This window comes from Tachysurus vachellii, chromosome 6, assembly GCF_030014155.1.
Source record: "Tachysurus vachellii isolate PV-2020 chromosome 6, HZAU_Pvac_v1, whole genome shotgun sequence".
Lineage (NCBI taxonomy): Eukaryota > Metazoa > Chordata > Actinopteri > Siluriformes > Bagridae > Tachysurus > Tachysurus vachellii.
The window spans coordinates 14,072,086-14,095,800 of NC_083465.1; the positions used below are offsets into that span (position 1 = coordinate 14,072,086).

At 38.3% G+C, this 23,715-nt stretch overlaps 2 protein-coding genes across 4 annotated transcripts; both read left to right on the forward strand.

Moving 5' to 3' along the window:
* The first annotated feature begins 246 nt into the window (after positions 1 to 246).
* Positions 247 to 3,181, forward strand: cisd1 (CDGSH iron sulfur domain 1). The gene is made up of 3 exons (XM_060872442.1): positions 247 to 404; positions 810 to 1,015; positions 2,634 to 3,181. The coding sequence occupies exons 1-3, from the start codon at positions 377 to 379 to the stop codon at positions 2,721 to 2,723; spliced, it is 324 nt and encodes a 107-aa protein (XP_060728425.1). The 5' UTR covers positions 247 to 376; the 3' UTR covers positions 2,724 to 3,181.
* A 4,423-nt stretch (positions 3,182 to 7,604) lies between these two features.
* ipmka (inositol polyphosphate multikinase a) lies at positions 7,605 to 11,616 on the forward strand. Of its 3 annotated transcripts, XM_060872445.1 has the most exons (7): positions 7,605 to 8,030; positions 8,064 to 8,124; positions 8,607 to 8,692; positions 8,864 to 8,960; positions 9,933 to 10,105; positions 10,560 to 10,641; positions 10,772 to 11,616. In XM_060872445.1, exons 1-7 carry the CDS (start codon positions 7,980 to 7,982, stop codon positions 11,329 to 11,331), a joined length of 1,110 nt encoding a protein of 369 aa, XP_060728428.1. In that variant the 5' UTR covers positions 7,605 to 7,979; the 3' UTR covers positions 11,332 to 11,616. The 3 variants fall into 3 exon arrangements, with proteins under 3 accessions (XP_060728428.1, XP_060728426.1, XP_060728429.1); XM_060872443.1 differs by having other exon boundaries at positions 7,609 to 8,124; XM_060872446.1 differs by lacking the exon at positions 8,064 to 8,124 and having other exon boundaries at positions 7,610 to 7,892.
* Positions 11,617 to 23,715: the final 12,099 nt, after the last annotated feature.

Sequence of the window (23,715 nt, forward strand, 5' to 3'; positions counted from 1 at the left end):
ATAAATACAAGCACATTGTGAACTAAATATATCTAATATTAATCTTGAATTTTGTATCATATTAATCTTTATATTATTCTTTATATAAACCTTTTGTTCTATGTTTATGTTCTGTAAAGCTGCTTTGAAACAATGTCGATTGTAAAAAGTGGCTATACAAATAAACTTGAATTGAATTGAATTATTTAAAAAATAAAGTGGGCTGGGTGACGTCAATTCATCTGCTGCTCTTGGGTGTATGCGCATTTGGTTGCAGAGTTGATTCGCTTGAACGATCCACCCACAGTTTGAAGGAGCTTTAAATTATGGGCCATTATTAGTCTTTGGAAAAGGACAGTTTGCAGTTTCTTGGGGTGCTTGATTTCTCGCCATAGTCATGAGTAGCTCACCAACTTTGTCTAAAGGTAATGTTTGCGTAATACACGGCCATATATGTTTAAATAATATAGTAATACATGTAGCTTGTTAATGACCTATAAGTGTTAACTATCTGAGCTTGTCATGTTGAATGTAGCTCCTATAGAGCTCGTGTCTGTCTCCTATACTGTGTCAATGTGCCTCGTGTACACAACTTGTTCTGTCTGTAACAATCAGCAATATTACTAAAGAAATGTCGTGTCGAGTTAGCATGGGTTAGTTGACCTTAGCTATTATGTCAAGCAATTTTTTTTTACTTTCGTTTTAAAATCTATACATTTGAATGTCAGCAGTGAAGCAGAAGGTTGTTTCTGAAAGGTTAAAGCTGCATATTCATGTTTACATAACAGAGACCTGAAGAAACCCCTGACTGTGTTGTTATTGTTTAACAGGTGAAGTGATAACAGCTCTGTCTGTCACTGCTGGAGCCATGGCCATCGGGTTCCTGATCCACAAAACACTGTTTTCCAAATCCAAATGCACGAAGCCAAAAGTGAACCTGGACCTTCAGAAAGACAACCCCAAAGTGGTGCATGCTTTCGATATTGAGGATCTGGGGGATAAGGCTGTGTACTGTAGATGTTGGAGATCTAAGAAGGTAAATAAATAAACTGACAAATATCTGGATTGTGCTAAAATATGGCTTTCTACTCACCGTTCAACACTTGCCGTATAAAATCACGAGAAAAGTGCCAAAGACACCAACGAACAAACAAATCAAAACAATAAACATCCCTGCGTGATGAGTTCCTTGATAGTGAACATACTGAAGGCGTTCTTGTGTTTTTGAACAAAAGATGAATATGAAATGATCAGAATTATAGAATTAACTTCCTGGTGTTCAGCAACATGAGCATGCCACCTTTTGTTTGAGAACTCACCTGATTTTCATGTGATCAGAAATATTGGAACAAGCGACTTACATGATTTGCCAGGCGTGTCTTGTTAAAAGCTCCAAATGTCTACCTTTGGTTTGAGTCCTGGGTTTCACCTCTGAAGATCGCATTTGTTGTTAAAAAGAATAAAACTACATTAGGAAAAGAGAGCTGTTTATGGTCTTGAGAAAAGCAAGACATATTGAAGCCGAGAAAAGATGGAAATTCGATCAGAGCCATTGCGCAAACGTTGAGTGTAGACGGTACAATTGTATGGAATATCGCGAAAATGAAAGAAACCACTGGGGTACTAACAACCAGACATGGAACAAGTTGGACAGGGATAGGAACAGCAGAAAAACCCCAAACTATTATCGATCAACCTCCATTGGACAAGTGCGAATGAATTGCATTCCACTGTGCCAAGAAGACTTTGACAGCAGAAATATAGAAGCAAAAATTCTGGCACCAAGATTAATCTCCATCAATATGACATGACAGGCCAAAGTGTGGTGAAAGATAATATCTTTGTCATGATCTAAAACATACAAGCTCATTGGTTAAGCACAGTGGAGTTAGTGTTATGGCTTAAGCTTGCATGACTGCTTCTGGAACAACCTCACTAATCTGTACTGATGATGTAACTTATGACGGTTGTTAACTAAATGAATACAAAACATTCTGTCTGCTAATTTACAAAGAAATACATTCAATTTAATTAGGAGTATCTACAACATGCACTGACAACACAGCAAGGAACTATATAAGAGGGGAATAGTGGAAGACTGGCCAAGTCTCAAGGTCTCATGGAAGAAACCCAACAAAATGAATAACTAGTAGAAAATAAGTTTTATTACAAGTCTAGAAAAGCATCACAAAAGAGTGAAACACTGTAATGATGTCACTGGGTCACTCGATTAATACAGTTTGATGCAAAGATGTATACAACTAAATATTAAGTGTTATTTTCATTAAAATCATCTTCCAATACTTTTTCCTCAGCAACAGTCGGGCGCTCTGCCAAGAAAAGTGCCTTGTTTTGAGTTGTTTAACACATTTAGATGCAAATATCAGATGCTTTCATCTCATATATATTTAACTTTTAACCTGATACTTTCAGAAGGGACAGTATGTAAAGGATACATATTTAATAGGCTTTATAACCCATCCTCATTATACCCTCTTCTTATCAAGCCTCAGTGTTATGTATCCTTTCTTATTCCTTGGTGGTTGAATGTCTGAATGTCACATGTGGTCTCACTAATTCAAATACCTCATATGTAATATCTGACAAAACTAAACAAAACTCAGAACATTTTTTTTGTTGTTGTTGTCTTTCAGTTTCCATACTGTGATGGTGCTCATGCAAAACACAATCAGGAGACGGGGGACAACGTGGGCCCACTGATCATTAAAAGAAAGGATGCATGAGTGTGAAACTTGTTCTACTCACATTCGACGTTTGCAATCCCATTAAAGCACTGATGGAGATTAATATATATTTGCCTCACTTGTGACTAAGCTCGTCATCTGATTTTAGGGTTTATCTTGTCATAGCTGCCTGTGTCTTAACGGTCATCATGCATCAGGGTCTTATTCTCTTCTTGACTTAGTGCAGGTGTATATATTGAGAAATAAATATATTTTTTTCTCCCCAAAAGATCAATACTTACATTTGAATCTTGATGTTATGTAATGAAATTAGAACTAATTTTTTTCCTTCTGATTCGTCTTCTGATCTCTAGTGGCTTCTCTGCTGATTGTAAGGCTTTGTGAAATTGCTCTAACAATGTTGACAAAAGCACTTAAGAGTGAATGCATCACAGAGTGTACATTTGAAAGCCATGAAAATAAATAAACCGAAAAAAAAGTACATGAACTGTAAGAAAGAGTGAATGGGTTTATTTGAATCTGGATCCAATCTTTTTCTCTGTAGCATGTCCAATGGGTTAAACTTATTCAAACAGGCACAAGTAAGCAAGTGACAAAATGGAAAAAGTACATCCTGTTTAGCAAAAGTATACAAAATCTGATTTAGTACAAACATTAATCTTTTTTTTTTAAACTTAGTTGAACAACAGTGTTCCTATAATATACCAGGGCCTATAGACGGAAGAAAAAGATACGACATTCGAGGCTTATTAAAACAAACGCGACCTTAAGTACTTAAACTTCTTAACTGAGTGAAGTGAAGTGAATATGCTGCACTAATTTCTGTAAGATGTGCTTGAAATTTTATTTTTGAGATATAACTAAATTGATTGGTTAACACATGACTTAACTTAGACAAACATGCTACTGTGATGGACAAATTGTCCATTCGTCTCTGGTTTTTTGGTGAAATCGGTTCACATTTTTGTTCTGATCTCTGTGTGTATTCTGTATTACATTATTTTGTACAGTTACTGTTTACTTTATTAGGAACACCTGTACATCCACACATTCAGCTAATCATGTGGCAGTACCACAATCATGCAGATTCACATCGGGAATGTTAGTTAATCTTCACGTCAAACACCAGAATAAAGAAAAGGTGTGATCTCTGTAACTTTAACTGTGGCATGGTTGTTGATGACAGATGGGTTTGTTTATCTCAGAAACTGCTCATATCCTGAGATTTTCATGCACAACACTGTCTGGAGTTTAGACAGAATGGTGGAAAAAACAAAAACACATTCTGTGAGCAGAGGCTCTGCAGGCTGAAACACCTTGCTGATGAGAAAGATCAGAGGAAAATGACCAGAATAATTTGAGCTGACAGGAAGTCTGTAGTAAATAAAATAATCACTCTTTACAACCATGGTGAGCAGAAAAGCATTTCAGACTGTTCAACATATCAAAGCTTGGGAGTGATGGGCTACAACTGTAGGCAACATTAGGTTCCTCGCCGTTCATCCAAGAACAGAAATCTCTCTGTTCTATATGTTCAAGAACAGAACAGGCTATCGTGAGCACAGAGTCATCAAATCTGGACAACTGAAGACTGGAAAGAATCCATGTGATTTTATTCATAATTTTCAACTGTCCAGTTTAGATGAGTCTGTGCACATGATAGGCGTGGAACCAAATGTGGTCTTCCGCTGTTGTAGCCCATCAACCTCAAGGTATAATGTTTTGTGGATTCTGGGGTTCTTTTCTGCTCACCAGGATTGTGAAGAATGATAATTTGACTTAAAATATCCTTCCTGGCAACTAATCTGGTCATTATCCTCTGATATCTCTTATATGCTTATAGATACAGTATCTCTCAGAAGTGAGTACACCCCTTACATTTTTGTAAATATTTTATTATATCTTTTCATGTGACAACACTGAAGAAATGACACTTTGATACAATGCAAAGTATGACCATGGTGTCAAGCATGTGTGGCGGCAACCAGGTGAGGAGTACAAGGACAAGTGTGTCTTGCCTACAGTCTTATGGTGTATGGTGGTGGGAGTGTCATGGTCTGGGGCTTCATGAGTGCTGCCGGCACTGGGGAGCTACAGTTCATTGAGGGGACCAAGAATGGCAACATGTACTGTGACATACTGAAGTAGAGCATTATCCCCTTCCTTCTGAGACTGTGCCAAAGGCAGTATTCCAACATGATAACGACCCCAAACACACCTCCAAGACGACCACTGCCATGCTAAAGAAGCTGAGAGTAAAGGTGATGGACTGGCCAAGCATGTCTCCAGACCTAAACCCTATTGAGCATCTTTATAGTATCCTCAAATGGAAGGTGGAGGAGCGCAAGGTCTCTAACATCCACCAGCTCAGTGATGTCATCATGGAAGAGTGGAAGAGGACTCCAGTGGCAACCTGTGACGCTCTGGTGAACTCCATGCCCAAGAGGGTTAAGGTAGTGCTGGAAAATAATGTTGGCCACACAAAACATTGACACTTTGGGCCCAATTTGGACATTTTCACTTGGGGTGTACTCAATTTTGTGCCCAGCGGTTTAGACATTATTGGCTGTGTGTTTAGTTATTTTGAGGGGACAGCAAATTTACACTGTTATACAAGCTTTACACTCACTACTTTACATTGTAGTAAAGTGTCATTTCTTCAGTGTTGTCACATGAAAAGATATAATAAAATATTTACAAAAAATGTGAGGGGTGTACACACTTCTGTGAGAAACTGTATATATAATATAACAATAACAAACCTCCAAGGGCCAAGACAAGGTATTAGCTCAGAAGCTATGCTTATACTTACATTTAGATTAGAATTACATACAGAAAAAATGCTAATTTTTTTTTAAAGATTTAATGGTTAAAGTTGCAAATGACCTGTTATTAGCCTTTGTTGAATTCTAAATGAATGTTGAATTTTATCTTAGCATATCTTAGTGTGTTGTGAAGTAGGGTGTTTATTAGCCAGGATGTTTTCTGTCCAGCACAATAATGCACCCTTTAATTTCTGCTATTTCCAGCTAAGAACCTAATAACATTAACACAGAATCTCCCTGCCTGTCTATGACATCAGAATACTTTGTTCTCTACCCACAGTAAGTATTAAATAAGTAAGCAGAGACAAATCCGATGGAATCTAGATGGAAGTTTTATAACACTGTGATGGTCCTTTCAGTTTGTAAATAAAATCTAGTTGATCCAGAATTTACAAGAATTGTATAATTGAATACTGATACTGAATACACAGTGTGATATTGCTCACCAGCATCTCCCTTTCTCTCTCTGTTTAAAAAAACCCAGCCTGCCATTTTACTGAGAAACCAGTAAGGGGAATTTCCTCATTCTTAAAGACAAAAACAAAACAACATCATATTACTTTTCACCTATAAAGTACTGATATGTACATGACAGGTGTTTTGCAAGATTAATGGAAAATATATGCAAAACTTTTTCCCATAAAGCCTTAGTACAAAATGTTAAAAACAAACTCTCAGACTTTATGTTTAGGCTGAAACATTTATCTTGATAACTGTTCATATCTTCATACCTTGCTAACACAGAAATACAGATATGTTTGCTCAAGGATATAGAGGTAAGGTAAACTGGGTGAACTCTGACAGTTGGGCTGAACATGTACTCCTGTTCTGTGATGCGTCAAAATCCTGTCACACTTTTTAAGCCTTGGTTCCTCCAAAACCTCAAGAACTACTTGATTGATCTCAATACTCCACTCCTGCTCTGCTTCTCCTGCTTCCTCATCTTGGAGCTATTTGCACTTCAATAGATTCAGATTGGATGATCGGAACTCACCTGAATACCCAAGAGACCTGCACTACAGTAAAAACTTTCAGACTGCAGTGAAAACATGCTGCACTGAATTTTTTCTTATCTCAAGACTCTCATTCACACTATGCTTATACCGAGCATTCTGTACCTTTTCAACCCTTTGCCTTTTCTATATACAATGTGATAATAACAATACCACTATATCCTGTCACCCAGAGAAGCATTTGGTCCCTTTTGAGACTCTTTTTTTAAGGTCTTCAACTCATGTCCTCTCTGGGGCTTTGCTTAGTCACTGTCACGTTCTACATCTAGACTTGAATTTCTGTAATGCTGAAAGTTAAAAGTATTCATTTTTGTAATTGCTTGACGTATAAAATAGAATCAAATTTAATGAAATATTCTGAATTTTATATGAATGAAGCAGCTGCTCATGTTCATAGCCATCGTATAGGTAAAGATATGTGTGTGTGTGTGTGTGTGTGTGTGTGTGTGTGTGAACTTTTTTACTTTTACTTGACCATGTTTTGGCTGTATACTTACACATACATATAAGTACAATATTCTCTTTGCTTCCTGAACAAACATTTTAATTTATTTTGATCAAAGAATTGTTAAATGATCAAATCTGATTACTCAGCAGGTATTGAATATGATGACAATATTATTCGGACGGCAATATTTTACTAAATCACATCAATTTACCAACAATAGGAATTTGCAAAGTTTGTTAGCTTCTGTTGTCAATAACATTTTATGTATTATAATATGAGCTACTTCTTTACCAGCTTCTCTCTTCTAAAGTCTCTCTCTCTCTCTCTCTCTCTCTCTCTCTCTCTCTCTCTGGACATAAATAAGACAGAAAACATAGCTTGCAATATTACATAAAAACAATAAAGCTCTCAGTCCTGAACTGTCAGCTTTACCTATGACTGTTACAAAGCCCTAGCACTGGAGACTTCTTCCATACATATCAAATAAAAGCATTTGGAAAGAGGAGTAAAGGAGGAGTAAATGGAAGTCAAATGATTTGAGTTACACTAAGAGCAGAGCTACTGTTGGACAAATAGTCAACACCGTCTGACCAATCAGAGTCAAGAATTCTAGAAAAAAATTAAATAACTCGTTGTTCGTTACTTTAAATAACAACCAGGACTAGTTTTGTACCTCAGTGAATAATCATCGAAACCGCATCGAAACTCGAGCCTGAGACTAAAAGACGACCATTAATCCTGTAAAGTGTGAATGTGACAGCTGCTTTTCCACAGTTTGTGTACTGACCAGAGATTATTAATGACCAGTAATGTCAAAGTGTCGGCTTTTCTTCTACGAGGAAGTGGGATGTGTTCGCTTGTGGATTCAGGACTGCTGTAGGAATCTGTACAGCTAGACATCTCTAGTGAGACGGCGGTCAAAGTAGGTCTTTCTTATCTAAACTCCCAGACATCCAGATCAGAGTGAAATAAAAACGATTACGGTGTGATGTGATACCCGAAGCTAAGAATGGCTACAGAGGATCGAGTATTAAAGTCATTTCTAGCCGCCGATGATGGAGCTGAAAATATAAAGCCAGCAGACTGGAAGAACAGGAAAGCAGTGCCTCTGCCTCATCAGGTGGCTGGTCACAAGTACGGCATCCATAAAGTCGGTCAGTTAACCAGTTCATCTGATCCACTGTACTAAGTTGTGTTCTGTACTATTGTGCAGTTCAGCTTATTATGAGATAAGAGAATTCATTCAAATCAGCATGAGATTAAAGGCTCAGTTAAAGGAACAGATCATGAATACATCTGTAAGTTCAATTTAGGAACCTCAGCTGGTCTCAAGATTCTTATGAAACCTTCTTCATTTGTCTGCTAGAGGGATAGTTATTAACAGCAACCATGAAGCAGAATGATTAGATTTAATGAATTAATCATGGCTGGTTAAATACATTTATAGAACGATGTTGAACTGAAATGATGCATGTTGAATTATTTACCTTTCGTTATCTATCAGCATCATCTAGAATTATAATGATTATAATGTCATTGGTGGTTAGGTCCAGCTCATCTTTCATGATCATCAAGTATTTCCTGAAGCATGATTTTTGTTTGTTTTTGTTTAGTGTATATGTGTGTAATTTCTCAGGTATTCTACAACACGATGATGGTACTGTACTGAAACAGCTGCAGCCTCCACCCAGAGGCCCATGTGAGATGCAATTCTACACCCAGGTATAATTCACCATTCAAAACTTGATAATGCAGCAATAATCCAACAGTTAGTCCGCTAAATACACCGTAAATCTATTCTATTGGAGTCCTTACACGCACATACACTTATTTGTTTGCTCAAATATTGTACAGGTCGCTTAAGGCCAGCCCTTACCTGAATGTGTTTTTTAGGTGTTTGCTCAAGACTGTACAGATCCACACTTACTGGCCTTACAACAACACCTACCCAAATACTATGGCACATGGTCAACTCCAGATAAACCAAATGGTGAGATAGGGTATGCTGGTCCAATATTTACCTATTTAGGTTAAATCTGGAATGGGATGTTCAAAAAGCATATATAAATGTTATGGTCAGGTGCCTACTGGCCATGTAGTATATAAACACAAACATAAAAACAACTCCAGTTTTTTCACCACATTTTTGCCCAAGTTGGTTTTGCTTCAGGTCATGTTTTAGACTGCAAATGAATGTAGATGTGTCACTAATGACTGGATTCATGAAGTTATTCCTCAATAAATAATTGTTTCATTTGTTAAAGATTTATATTAGAGTCTTCTCTCAGGTAATGTGCTTTGTTTGCATAGTTGACAGCATGTCTAACAGAAACAGGATGCAGTGGTATTAAGTCGTATTTTATCTGAGTGAATGAGTGGAATTTAAGCTGAGACGGACATTATGGTTAGAATAAATTCTAATATGAAATATGGTTAGAATAAATGTTTTGTGTGTGTATGAGAGAGAGTGAGAGAGAGAGATGTGGATGTGATTATAGTGTAGTTGTACTCAGTCTTGAACTCTTGTGCAAATATGTTAATGGATAACTTTTGGCAAGGTTTGAACTTCGAACCATCCCAGTAACAGCACACAATAAAGTACTTTGTTATGGAGACGCTAATCAGTTGATTGTTGTTGAGGATTGGCTTGTCACTGACTACTACTGTAACTTGACTGAAAAGAAATGATTTGTTATAAAAGTCTTATCAGAGCTTCTCAGTAGAGAAGCTGCAGCCTAGCCCTTGACTTTACAGATAACAGACGATTTCAAGTTTACTGCTCAGTTAAACAAGAACTAATGAGTCAGAGTGCAAATGGCAGCCTGTAATTGTGCTGCTGGGTCACTTTTGCATGACACATTGTTCTTAATTGTTTAACTAAGCACAGAACTACTTATTCCAAATGAAATTATATTTCTCAATTTGTGAAAACATTCTCTGCCTCTGTGCAATTTTTTCTTAGAGCTGTACATGAAGCTGGAGGATGTGGCTGGGAGGTTCACATGTCCATGCATCATGGATGTAAAGATTGGGAGAAAGAGCTATGATCCGTTTGCCTCACAAGAGAAACAGAAAGAGCAGATCAGAAAGTATCCTCTAATGGAAGAGATCGGGTTCTTGATTCTAGGAATGAGGGTGAGAGAACTGTCTATTTTCCATGCCTAATGTTCATGGACATGTTCATTATTTGTATCATTTGCTACTTAATATTTAATCATTAACCCTTAAGCATGGTTTTTTAATCTTTTGGTCAACTGTGAACTTGCCAAACGGTTAATAGGTTTAGTCAACATGTTGGCAAACAATATTTTATAACATCATATGATTAAATTTACACTGGTCATCACATGATTAAAACAGCACTTTTAAATGTTTTTACATGGAAATTGTTAGAGCGTTGTGTATGCAATTGACTGGCATATCATCAAGCATGTATTCCTGCCTTGGATAAACATTGCCTGGTCTGATGAACGTTTTTTCTTGATGTAGTAAAAGTTCAGAATAATATACAGTTAAATAAGTTAAATAAGTTTACAGTGACGCAGAAAGTTTTTTCATCAGTATTCATGTCTCCTTGTCTCATTTTCAGGTTTACCACGTAGCTTCAGGAAGCTATATTAGTCACGAACAGTTCTATGGTCGCAGTCTAACAAAGGAAACACTCAAAACTGGTATGGAAGAGACTTGAAGATGTCTTTGTTTGGTTGTGATGAAAAAGAACAAATTGCTTACATTTATTATTATATTATATTTATATAGATTCTGTGCAGATATTATATTCAATGTTATTTTTTTTTTCAGGATTAGCTAGATTTTTTCATAATGGAGTGGAGCTAAGAAAAGATGCCATTTCTGTTAGCATCCATAAAATCCGTAACATCCTGCAATGGTTTGAGCGCCAGAAGAGCTTCCACTTCTATGCCAGCTCTCTGTTGTTTGTATACGAGGGCTCTCATCACATAGGCAATGCAAAGAATGAAAATGAAGCTCTGACAGGACAGGAATATAGACAAACTGAGCCAGAGAACAAAAGTAATGCTCACATCAGTAGCTCAACGCTGAAGAGCTCCTGCGGACAGGTAAACTTTAGTAGCATTCTTGAAACCATTTACAATTTAAGGAAAGTTAATGGGTTTGGGTCTCACTCTTTACATCACCAGGCTATAGGAATGTCAGCTGACATGAAGGCAAAAGCAAACACTGTGGTTGAAGGCAAAAGCTCAAATAGTGGTAAGGGGGAAAATGTAGAGGTCAGGATGATTGATTTTGCCCACGTGTTTCCCAGTGATAGCTCAGATGATAACTACATTTACGGACTGAGGAGCCTCCTCTTTGTTTTGGAGCAGATCCTCCAAGAATGACTGTATGTCCTCCAAGATTATACCAAGTTAAATGGCTTGGATAACGTTGATAGACTTTTTTCTATCTTGGGTTTATCAAGGTTCATCTTCAAAGGATGTTGAAATAGTGAGGTGGAGTCAGTCATTTATTATATAATGAATGGTACATTAAATATACTATGTACCTGCTTACAATCAGACTCTGCTGGTGCTGGTGATAGGATACAGGCAGGAAGATGTTCAGTGTAGAAAAAAACCCAAAACAAAACAAAACAACAACAACAACAACAACAACAAAAAACCAAACACAGATAAATCTAAGTAACAATAAATGTAACTGAAATGAAAAAAAGAAACATAACTGGTATATTTGAAACCAACTTGTCTATAGCACAACTCATATGTGAATATTTGAGTTGCGTATTCTTTGTATTTCACTTATGGTCTCAATAAAATAAATGTATGTTTACCTTGGAGAGGTGTGTATTTTTAAAAGCACATTAGGTGTTGATACTTTTGCCTTGGTTTATACATTTTAATAGTATTTTAATAAGTGAACTGACTATGTATTAATTCTCTTCATATTCATTATTTGTGTTGTTGTAATTCTTGGTAGGGTCACTTGATGGCACCAGACTCTCTAGCTTGGCTTCTTAATGGGTCACACAAAGTGACAAAAGTGAGTCTTGGCAAAAGGAAAAAAAAATTCATGCTTTTCAAATGGCATGAAAATGTTTAATATCAAAATTTTAGAACCCCAATCTCAATAATTCACAAATAAATTATGAGCCATAATTAAAATTTTTTAGCATGGTAGTTAAAGTTAAATAACAATATTCTCTGTGGAGAAAGTGAAATGTGTGTGTGTGTGTGTGTGTGCGTGTATGTGTGTGTTTTACACTCTCAAAGTGTTAAAACCTAAATGGTGTCATTATTTAGGCCCTGAGTGACAGCGTACTGCGACTGTTATGACAGCACATGCAGCATAGAACTTTGTGTGTGGGTGCAAGTGTTAGTTTGCAACAGAAAGTGTATAAAAGTGATAATGTGCAGGAGGTAAAGGGTTGATAGAGAGGGTAGTGCGAAAACTTTATTCTTATAATGCCTGAATTTGACATGTACTTATTTGTATTGTTTGCAATAATTCCACTCCTGTACAATGAAATGAACGGTTAATAAATAATATATATTTTATTTATTAACTATATATATATATACTGTATAGTTTTATATATATATATATATATATATATATATATATATATATATATATATATATATATATATATATATATATATATATGTGTGTGTGTGTCTGTGTGTGTGTGTGTGTGTGTGTGTGTGTGTGTGAACATGCTTAGAATCAGAATTAAAGGTTATATTTTTGATGTTTTATTAGTGATAAGTGAAAACTGGTCTGCTATAGACTACTCTATCTGTTCATGTTGAAAGCTCCAGAGAACAACTAGAAAGTGATTGGATTACTTGGTCTATATATTGGTCTATACTCTTGGTCTATATGGTTTCTTTCTTTCTTTCTTTCTTTCTTTCTTTCTTTCTTTCTTTCTTTCTTTCTTTCTTTCTTTCTTTCTCACTCACTCACTCACTCACTCACTCCTCACTCACTCACTCACTCACTCACTCACTCACTCACTCACTCACTCACTCATTTTCTACCGCTTATCCAAACTACCTCGGGTCACGGGGATCTCAGGCGTCATCAGGCATCAAGGCTTTCTTTCTTTCTTTCTTTCTTTCTTTCTTTCTTTTTTCTTTCTTTCTTTCTTTCTTTCTTTCTTTCTTTCTTTCTTTCTTTCTTTCTTTCTTTCTCTCTCTCTCTCTCACTCACTCACTCACTCACTCGTTTTCTACCGCTTATCCGAACTACCTCGGGTCACGGGGATCAGTTTTGGATTAGCCTCATCTGCGCATATCTAGTCATAGTTTACAAGTTTACAAGCCTCCTAGTGAAAAAAAAAATTAAATGTCTGCATTAAATTATTATTGTATTAGTCTATTCATTTTATGAGTCAAGAAAGTGTAATTAAGTGCTAATGATTGTGGACAGAGGCCCATCATGCCCTAATGTGGACCTTTCCATCCTCAAACTATTGCCACAAAGGTGGAAGCACACAACTCTATACCCAACTAAAACCTTGTGTACCTCACTAATGCTCTTGTGGCTGAATGGGCTACTGTAATCCTAATCAGCTACATTCTAAAGTCTATTGGAAAGCCTTCCCAGAAGAGTGAAAGTTATTATATCAGTAAAGGGGAACTAACTCTGGAATGGGATGTTCAACAAGCACATATGGGTGTGATGGTCCACAAACTTTTGGCTATATCGTTAAAAGCATTTAATTACCCATGAAATGGGCTATGCTCATTATATTTAAAATGAGCTAAAGTATGTAATACATATCTACTTATTCAAATAGTGTAGTGGAGATGTGGACACGGTTAAATGATGTTGGTGGAGAATTTGACTTTCAGAGAAGTCTAGTGAAAGTCAAGACAAAAAAGTGGGATGTTTTTCCTTCATTTGAGGATGGAGAGAACTTAAAACGAACGGGTGTGAGTATGAAACCTCTGGAACAAACAAAGATGATGTACATACAGTGGTCATTAGTAACTACCTTTTTAGAATATTGCTGGTTATAATTAAGCTACTATTCATCTACTTTCTGTACTGCTTATCCTACACATGGTCACTAGGCACCTGGAGCTTCATGGGGACATGCAGGACAGGGTACAATCTCACTGCTGGACAGTCACACAGTATGGACAATTTAGAGATGCCAAACAGCCTACAACACATGTCTTTGAACTAGAAAGGAAACACCAGAATCAGTGGGAGAAAATGCAAACTCATGCACTCAGCACAGATGTGGGAATTAATTATATATGTAGTTATATATTTAGGCTCCTTTTTTTGATATTTTGGAAATAAGAACCATCTATTCATTAAACAACATCATGGGAAGGCACAAACAAAAATAATACTGTGTGAATTTGATTCACTGTACTGTAAGTAGACCAATTAGGAACTTGCTTGTGATGTGAGTTTATTTTATCAGAATTTTTACAAATATGTTGGATGTGAACACTTTGTCTATAAGACTGGGTTGATTTCACACACAAGCACAAAACTGTTCTTAGTTGCTCTGACTGCAATATACTGCTGATAGTACCTCTAAAATTAGTGAATGGCTGAAGACATTTTTCCTCATGATCTTTGGCAGATTTACACTTTAAAGTGCTTACTAATGAACCACTGACATACTTTAAAGGGCAGTCGTATCCAGAATTTCTTTGCAGTTGGTTTAGGCTTAGAGATATTAAAGTAAAATGGAGAAAGAAAGGCCATTCCTTTACCAAAGCCATTCACAATAGAACTCAATAAGGAATTGAAGAACTGTGTGAGATAGAATGAGGGTAAAGTAGAAGGACACTTATTTTTGCCCTCTCATCTCACCTGTGATCAGAACATCTCTCTGCACACACACTGAAAATCTCTCATGTTGATTAGCTATGTGGGACTGTGAGTGCTCTCACTTCTCAACACTGCAGTTCGTTTTACACTATCAAAGCGAAAGAGACCATAATCTCTCACAGAGTCAATGTCAAAAAATGTAATCTATGTTACAATACTTCAAGGCAGATGAAGAGCGCTATTGAGAGTAAAGCATGAAAACTGGTCAATACAGATGTAATGCTTTTTTAAAGTATTTCTTTTTTCTTTTTATATGGTCTTCTTGAAACACACCTAGACTATAAGAAAGACAGCTTTACCTATACAGTTTACATAAACGTGTTCAAAATAATCTAGTTTAAATCAAATCGATTGTCCAATGATTACAACAGCAGAAGACCATGTCAGGTTCCATTTCTATCATCCAAGAACAAAAAGCTGAGGCTATAGTGGAACCAGGCTCACATAAACTGGACAGTTGTAAATTGAAAAAACATAACCTGATTAGATGAATCTCGATTTTTGCCTCACAGATGACAGGGTCAGAATCTGGTTCCAACAGCATGAATTCATGGAGCCAACCTGCCTTGTGTCAAATGTCCAGGCTGGTGGAGGTGGTGTAATAGTGTTGGGAATGTTTTCTTGGCTTACTTTGGGCTTGTTAATACCAATCAACCATCACTTGAAGGCCACAGCCTATTTGAGTATTGTGGCTGACCATGCGCACCCCTTCAAGGCCACAATTTACTCATCTTCTAATAGCTTATTCCAGCATGATATTTAACCATGTCACAAAGCAAAGGTTTCCTCAATCTCTGTGTTGACTCACTTGACAGTGAGTTCAGTGTTATTCAGTGGGCTTCAGCTACTGGAACTGAAACAAACAGAACATTTGTGGGACCTGTTAAAAAAATGTACCTGAAAAATTTGCAGAAACTCAGAACATTTGCCATTGCAAGAATTGCAAAGAATGTTTCAAGGAGAACCTGGAACCCATCTCAGTGGACACAAAACAGGGGACACCCTATACAGGGTACCAATCCATCACTGGACACAATCACAAACAAGCTTGCAGTGAGCCAAAAGGGTGACACAACGGCTTCAGTGTGCTGGCTTTAAATCCAATAGCTTTACCTCTTTTGGTCAGTAAGGTCAGGGACTGATGGCAAGCAAGGTGGCCTGGCATACAGTAGGTGTTCTAAATCGTCCCAGAGATGTTCAGTGTGGTTGAGGTCAGGGATCTCAGGCCACATATAGGCCACAAACATTTGCTCATATATAATGTGCATCAGCCAAACTGGTGAGGCCAAATGACAAATGTAGCTGTTTTTACAGTATAAAATGAAGTGGTTAGCAAAAATGCTTATTTCTTTCAAAAATAAACACATTAGCATTTGCACCCTTTTCTCCTTCCCAAAGGCATAAAAGATATGAATAGAGAGATAGAAAGTGAGCTTTACTGAACCTTTTCACCTAGGACACATTTAAATAGTTGCCTGAGAGAAAAATTTGCTGAGGGCTTGCAACATTATGTGGCTCCCGTCATACCAGCACCTATTGCTTCAGCTCATAAATTCATTCCCCCCTCTGTAAATTGACTGAAACGTATTTTTCACATGGAATCACACAGTTCTGCAGTCATTTTCCTGACATGTTTTTGCCCCTAACAGCATGACAAAATTCTCTCTCTCTCTCTCTCTCTCTCTCTCTCTCTCTCTCTCTCTCTCTTTCTCTCTCTCTCTCTCTCTTTCTCTTGCTCTCTTACACACACACAAACAATTATTCACCTTCCCCTGTGGAACTTATTGAAGAAGAATGAAATTTTAAGTGCATAAATTATGCATTCATTCATCTTCTGTAACTGCTTTATCCTGGTCAGAGTATATAGTTTAAATCCATTCATTTTGATTCCCAGTTATATGCACAGCAGTGTTTCAATGCAATTAATTAATTAATTGATTGATTGCTTGATTGATTGATTGATTGATTGATTGATTGATTGATTTATTGATTGATTGATTGATTGATTAATTGATTGATTTCTCCAGGTCAGGATTGTGGTAAATCTGGAACCAATCCCGAGAATACAATATAATGCATTTTGGATATGATGAACACAAACACATACACAAACACATCTTAGGGCAATTAGTGTAGTCAGTCCACCCACTTTTTTATGAGCTGAAAAACTAGAGAAAATGGAGAAATTCCACACAGTCAGTGCATACGTACATTAATAAATCAGCCCATTTTTGATATTGAATGTAGTGTAAATAAGGAATAAAATAGGGTCAACAGCTGTTACAGAAAAATAATGTGCCATTTTAATCTCATAGTATGCAAGCTTCCAACATGAGTGTCTGTCACTAAGGCTACTGTTAGACTGGTCATCTACTACACGTGGTTTACCTCAAAGCCTCCAAGTAAACTCCAGCTAAAATTTTTGCATGATAGCAACATTCAATTCTATTAAGAAGGCTTAAAAAATTTCAGTGGGAGTAAATGGTGTGATGTTATTCACTAACTTATTGGCACAAACCTTGGGCCATGAGCTTGTTGTTCTACACTTCTAACTTGCTTTTACTCAAATGAAACCATCTAGCCACTGTTTGTTAAACGGACACATTGTGACTTTTCTCTACACTAATTGAGAAATGGCACAATGCGACAATATTAACTAATTCATGAGATGCAGCAGTGTCAGTGGGGACCCAGCAGAACATTAATCCTGAAATGAACTGGCTCTGATGCTTTGCAGGTCCCTGTCTCTTCAGATCTAAAGCTACAAATTGGCAGCATAGAACAGGAAGTTAACATTTCCCCGAATGAGTATCAATTAGAATCCTACTGTGTGATAATCTGTGCCTACATTTAGACACATTTGATTTGGCCATATGAAAAGTGCCACAGTGTAAGCTCACATTCATTATGGTTAATACAAACCAAAATAGAAAAGCAGAAAGAGAACAATTCAGAGCTAACTCATGGACAGTATGGGAATAATAGATAACACGGCAATCATGCTGATGAGGGAAGTCAAGCGAATAGCCATGGAGTTCCAAATGGTTCAGTAAAGTGAAATATAATCATGATAAAGAGATGAAGGGAGATCATAAGGCACGAGAGAAGGATAGGTTACTTTGACTGTAGTCACAAGCTGTTATGCAGATAGCTCTATGCAAAAATTAGGTATATCTCAAAGATGTCTGGCAGAACTGGTCAGTATTCCTAAACATTTCCTAAAATGGATGGTTTTTGGTGTGATTAGCCTTTTAAAAATGTAACACCGCTGTTGATGAGGTAATAATGCAAATTTATAATAGCATTAATCATAGGTTACTGCCAGCAGTATACATTATACTACAGCTATATTATATGATGGCTATATATAATATATAAAAGACTATTTATATTCTTAGTATTCACCATGTACCTGCTTTTTATTTTTTCATGGGTCCTATCTGCCCATCCTTTTCTCTCTAGACTTTTTCTGTAGCTGGGCATGCCTATGTTGTGTGTGATATGATAAATAGGGCTGGGCTCTGGAGGCTGCACCCAATGAAAGAGATGAACGTGGGTAATGCCACCTCAGCTGTTTAGCAGCCTCTCTAAGGGCTGAGAACAGGGGCCAGCTCATGAACAATAGATGAGGAAGGAAAAGAAAGTGGGGGGTAAAGGAATGGGGATGTGCATCAAGGGAAGAAGCTCTTAGTAATGCACCACTATCCATCTCTTTGCCATCCCTTCTGTCTCTGGAGACCCTCAATGCCGCATTACAAATGTATTACATACCAGATAACAACAGGACAATGAAGACATTGGGAAAAAGGATAGAGAGTTTTGGTTGTTGATTAAAGATAATCCATACAAACTGTCTTTTCTGCATCAATACTGTGTAAAAGGACTTACAACAACAAGATGCCATCTGCTTTCATTTTTATATATTTTTATACTAATTTAGTTGCACACTTGGCTTATGCTATAAACTACTAATGAATTTTTTGAGTAACCCCTTAATAGGCATTAAACTTGGACTATACACAGTCTAGCAGCTGGTTTTGAAAAGTATGGAAAATACCTTTGTTCAGCTCTGTTTGATACCGGTCTGCTTCCCATGTTTGAGGTGCAGAGGGATCAGCTAATATTATTAACCAGGGTCATCAGGTTTCATAAAGCACAGAAATGCCTGGACCAAACAAGACCAGAAAAAAATCAGCTTTAGAAAAACCTGATCAGGTTATGTTTTTCCAGCCTTCTTGTCCATTGCTTTGTTAATAAAAGCTTTGTTAACATTTGCACATTGTGCACATACATTTCTGATCTATGTACAGACGTTATCCAATCCACAATCCCAGTTTTCCTTTACCTGTATTGGCATTATATTGGACAATAGAAATTGTTCTGTACATCATAAACACATTGTCTGCAATTTTGTTTGCAAAAAAAGAAAGAAAGAAAAGGATTAGATTTTGTTACAGTACAATTATTTATGTAACCGTGTGAAGTTGACGTGTGTGTGTGTGAGAGTGAGAGTGTGAAAGTGTGAGAGGTGGGATTCCCTTGTTAGGCTTTGGGGTTTTATTTAGATTAGTAGCAGAGAAGGTGGTGCATAGATAATGGTAGCAGTGAAGGTCGGTCCAGTACCAGATGCTTGGAGACCCTAAGGGGAAGCAGGGTGTCAGCATTCCCACACAGGATACAATGCTTAATGCCAAAGACCTGGACCACAGGAGAAGAAGACCACTAAGACTGTTTCAGGAACAGTGATATCTGATTTAAAGACATTTAAGAATAATATATGATGATTTGGACACTCCTTATGGTCAGGCTGGGACCATCCATATGGAGGGCAATGCCGCAGCTGCCGACAATGGTGATGTAGGTAATGATGTGACACAGCTCAGGTCACAAATTTTGTCAAAAACATGATGAGGTACTGTCAAACATTGCGAACATGAGTAATGCTCAATACTCCGGGCACAGGAGGTGGGGCTAGTTAAGGCAGTGCGTACAGCCTGTGTGAGTGGAAAGCAAAGAACATACAGTATGTGCCTGCATCTTCTGTAACCACAGTTCATGCCAGAGTGCATAAAATACCAGTTGACAGTGATGCCTGGTTGTTGCTAGAACCAGAAGCTACCACATTGCCAGATGGCTTTATCTCTATACCCGCCCTGGTGTCACCTCACCAGCGAATGTTTCCAGTCCAGGTAGTCAATATCTCACAAGATGTCTGGTTGTCTCCCAAGATTAGGCTGGGTGTTCTTGGCCAGTGTCAAGCTGTTGACAACAGCCCCTGCCGAGTGAGATTTCAGCGTATGCTGACCATGAAGAGGTATCTGTTGAACAGGAAGTGACAGTAGGTTCTGATAGGGATACAGAAAAGCTTTTGCAAAGGTTAAGCATAGGTGGCACATCTGAACAGCAAGCAATGCTAAGTTTACTTCTGTTAAAGTACACAGATGTGTTTGCAGCTTGTGATGAGGATCTGGGATACACAGACAGGGTAAAGCATGAAATCTCTGTGACTGATGACACCCCAGACTCTTATCCACACAGACGCATACTACCTAATCAGTTTGAGGAGGTAAGGGAGCACATCTCTGAGCTACTTCAGAAAGGTGTTATACAGGAGAGCTCCAGTCCCTATGCCTCACCAGTGGTGCTTGTGCACAAGTCTGATGGGAGCCTCAGACTGTGTGTGGACTACAGGAGGCTGAATTCCAAGACCATGTGTGATGCGTTCCCATTCCCATGCAGGGGCCAAGGTTTTCTCAACGATTTTGATGTGAATGCAACATTGCAGCTGATGCTCTATCCCGTATACCAGGACCAGAGGAACCTGAATCTGAGCATGATGATGCAGAGTACGATGGCTGTAACTCAATTAAGACAGGGACAGCTTTAGGAAAAGTTTCCAAGATGGTGGTTGAACAGATCAGAACAGGGTAACAGGCAGTAGAACAGATCAGAACAGGGGAGAGGGCAGCCCTAAGAACATTCAGGGCCAAACTGTCCCGAGCCGTCAGAGAAGCAAAGTGCGCACATACCCAGACAATCCACAGCCACTTCCATTTGAGCGGAGACACCAGGCGCATGTGGCAGGGCATACAAAACAGCTTCACCTGCCTGTAATAGTGATGTCTCCCTCCCAGCTGCGCTGAATGACTTCTATGCTCGGTTTGAGGTGCAGAACAGCATAGCAATTTACTCTGTCTATCCACAGCCGACATGAGGAGAACTCTATGTAGAGTTAACCCACGGAAGGCTGCTGGACCAGACAACATTCTTGGCAGGGTGTTTAGAGAATGCGCAGAACAGCAAGCGGATGTCTTCACTGACATCTTTAACATTTCCTTGAGCAGCTCTGTTGTTCCTACATGCCTCAAGACAACCACCATTGTCCCTGTCCCAAAGACGTCTACCGTGTCCTGCCTCAATGATTATCGTCCCGTTGCACTCACACCCATCATTATGAAGTGCTTCGAGAAGCTCGTCATGAGGAACATCAAGACCCAGTTACCACCCTCACTGGATCCCCTACAGTTCGCGTATCATCCAAACCGCTCGACAGACGATGCCATTGCCACAGCCCTTCATTTAGCCCTCACCCACCTGGACAATAAAGGCACTTACGTACAAAGGCTGTTCATAGACTTTAGTTCAGCATTCAACACAATCATCCCTCAGCACCTGATTGAGAAGCTGAGCCTGCTGGAACTGAACACCTCCCTCTGCAACTGGATCCTGGACTTCCTGACTGGGAGACCTCAGTCAGTCCAGATCGGGAACAGCATCTCCAACACCACCACGCTGAGCACTAGAGCCCCTCAGGGCTGCATGCTCAGCCCACTGCTGTTCACCTTGCTGACTCATGACTATATCATCAAGTTTGCCAATGACATGACCGTGGTGGGTCTCATCAGGAAGAACAACGAGTCAGCATACAGAGAGGAGGTGCAACAGCATTGTAGATGACCCACACACCCCTCACACACACTCTTCACCCGGCTGTTGTCTGGAAAAAGGTAATGAAGCATTCGGGCCCTCATGACCAGACTGTGTAACAGTTTCTTTCCACAAGACCTACACCAATTACACACTCTTCCATTATACATCCATCAAACTGTTTACATGATGTTTTGCTGTACACACTGTTTGCTCTTAGCACATGCTGTTTCACATTTCAGTTGATTGCTGTTTTGCACAATACTTTACATTACCTCAAGCAACTGCTGCTATAATACTGTGTTCATTCCAGTATTTCTGCACATGCAATATTGATTGAATATACAGTATTTACACTGGTCGGTGCTGTGTTTGTGTATTGTCTTTTGTGTGATGTCTTGTATTTTTTGTTTGCACTGTCTTTTGTCCTGCACTGACTTCCGGTCTTTATGTCTTGTCTTGCACTGTTTGCACCAGGTTACACAGATGCACTTTATGTGGCTAGGACTACTTACTAAGTCCTTAGCTCTGTCTTTGTTTTATGTAGCTTCATGGTCCTGGGAAACATTGTCTCATTTCACTGTGTACTGCAACAGCTATATATGGTTGAAATGACAATAAAAGCTTCTTGACTCTCTCTATTGTAACAGGTTTTATCCATAAGCCATCAAACTCCTTAATGTCTAAACTGAACTGTACAGAGCACAACACACACACACTCGACTGTGTGTACTGCACTGACCCACACTAAATACACACTCTTCCAGTATACATCCATGTACACAGCACCAACCATATCAAACTGTTTACATGCTGTTTTGCACACTGTTTTTGCTCTTTGCACATGCTGTCTGCTCTTTGTACATGCTGTCTTTCACATTTCAGCCGATTGCTGTTTTGCTTAATGCATTACATTTGCTCCTGAGCCCGAAAGAGGTTTCAGTGTTGAGGTGGAGGAAACATTTCAAGATGATTTAGTCCCAGAGGCAGAGAGCGGTGATGCTTCTTTTGTCACTCAAGAAATGGGGCCAATTTCTCCTGCTCCAGAGTCAGTGAGTGTTGATCATCCTTTTGATGTACTGTAAGGGAGGCAAGACCTGTTCCTGTACCTAGAAAAAGAGCAGAGATTCGTACTAAGTCTGTAACCCCTTCTCCGGCTCCACGTAGAACACAGAGGGAAACTGCAGGTGTCCACAGCAACCCAAGTCGATTGCCTAAGTCAGCTTGTAATGAGCTGTCCTTTTGTACAGATGTTCTTTCTCAGGTGCTGTTATAGTTATTTACACTTCTGGAAAGCTTCAGGGAACTCTAGATGAGTAAGGTGTAAGTAGTCACTGAGGACGTTGACTAGCAGCAGGGGAGAGTATAACTGGGTGAAGTTGACTATTGTGCATGTAAGAGTGTGCTGGAACCCTGTATAAATGTTTATAAGCAGAATGAGCATCAATGTGGGTAATGCCCTGTGGGTAATGCATACTCAAAGCATGATCGTGGGGAAAGCGGGAAACTGAGTTGCTCAGAGAGTGTGTGGAATGTTATCAGCCATTGAAAAGGTTGAAAACAAATGTGAATACAGTAAATGCTGACCTAGTAGACGTGTTAACTGTGCTGTATTCGTCCCAACTTAATGAAAGAAACGGAAGTGTGGTAATGCAGATGTTACTGTTCTTCTTCAGATTTGTATTGTTGAGTCCGGTTTGCTTAATTGAATTGTTGGTTTATCAAAACAAGAGAGCGTAAATCACCACACATTACATTCTCAATTGGATATTCATACATGTAACATAACATGGTGCTTGTCATTGAATGCAGAGACTAGAAACATATTTCTCTATATAATGTAAAACATATTTAATCTCTATATAATATAATTCTCTATATAATTTAATTCTCTATATAAAATAAAACATATTTAATGCGGTGTTCTTCAGGTCACAGTCAGGAATAAATTATCCCCACATAAAATATATCTGTTGTGATTGATT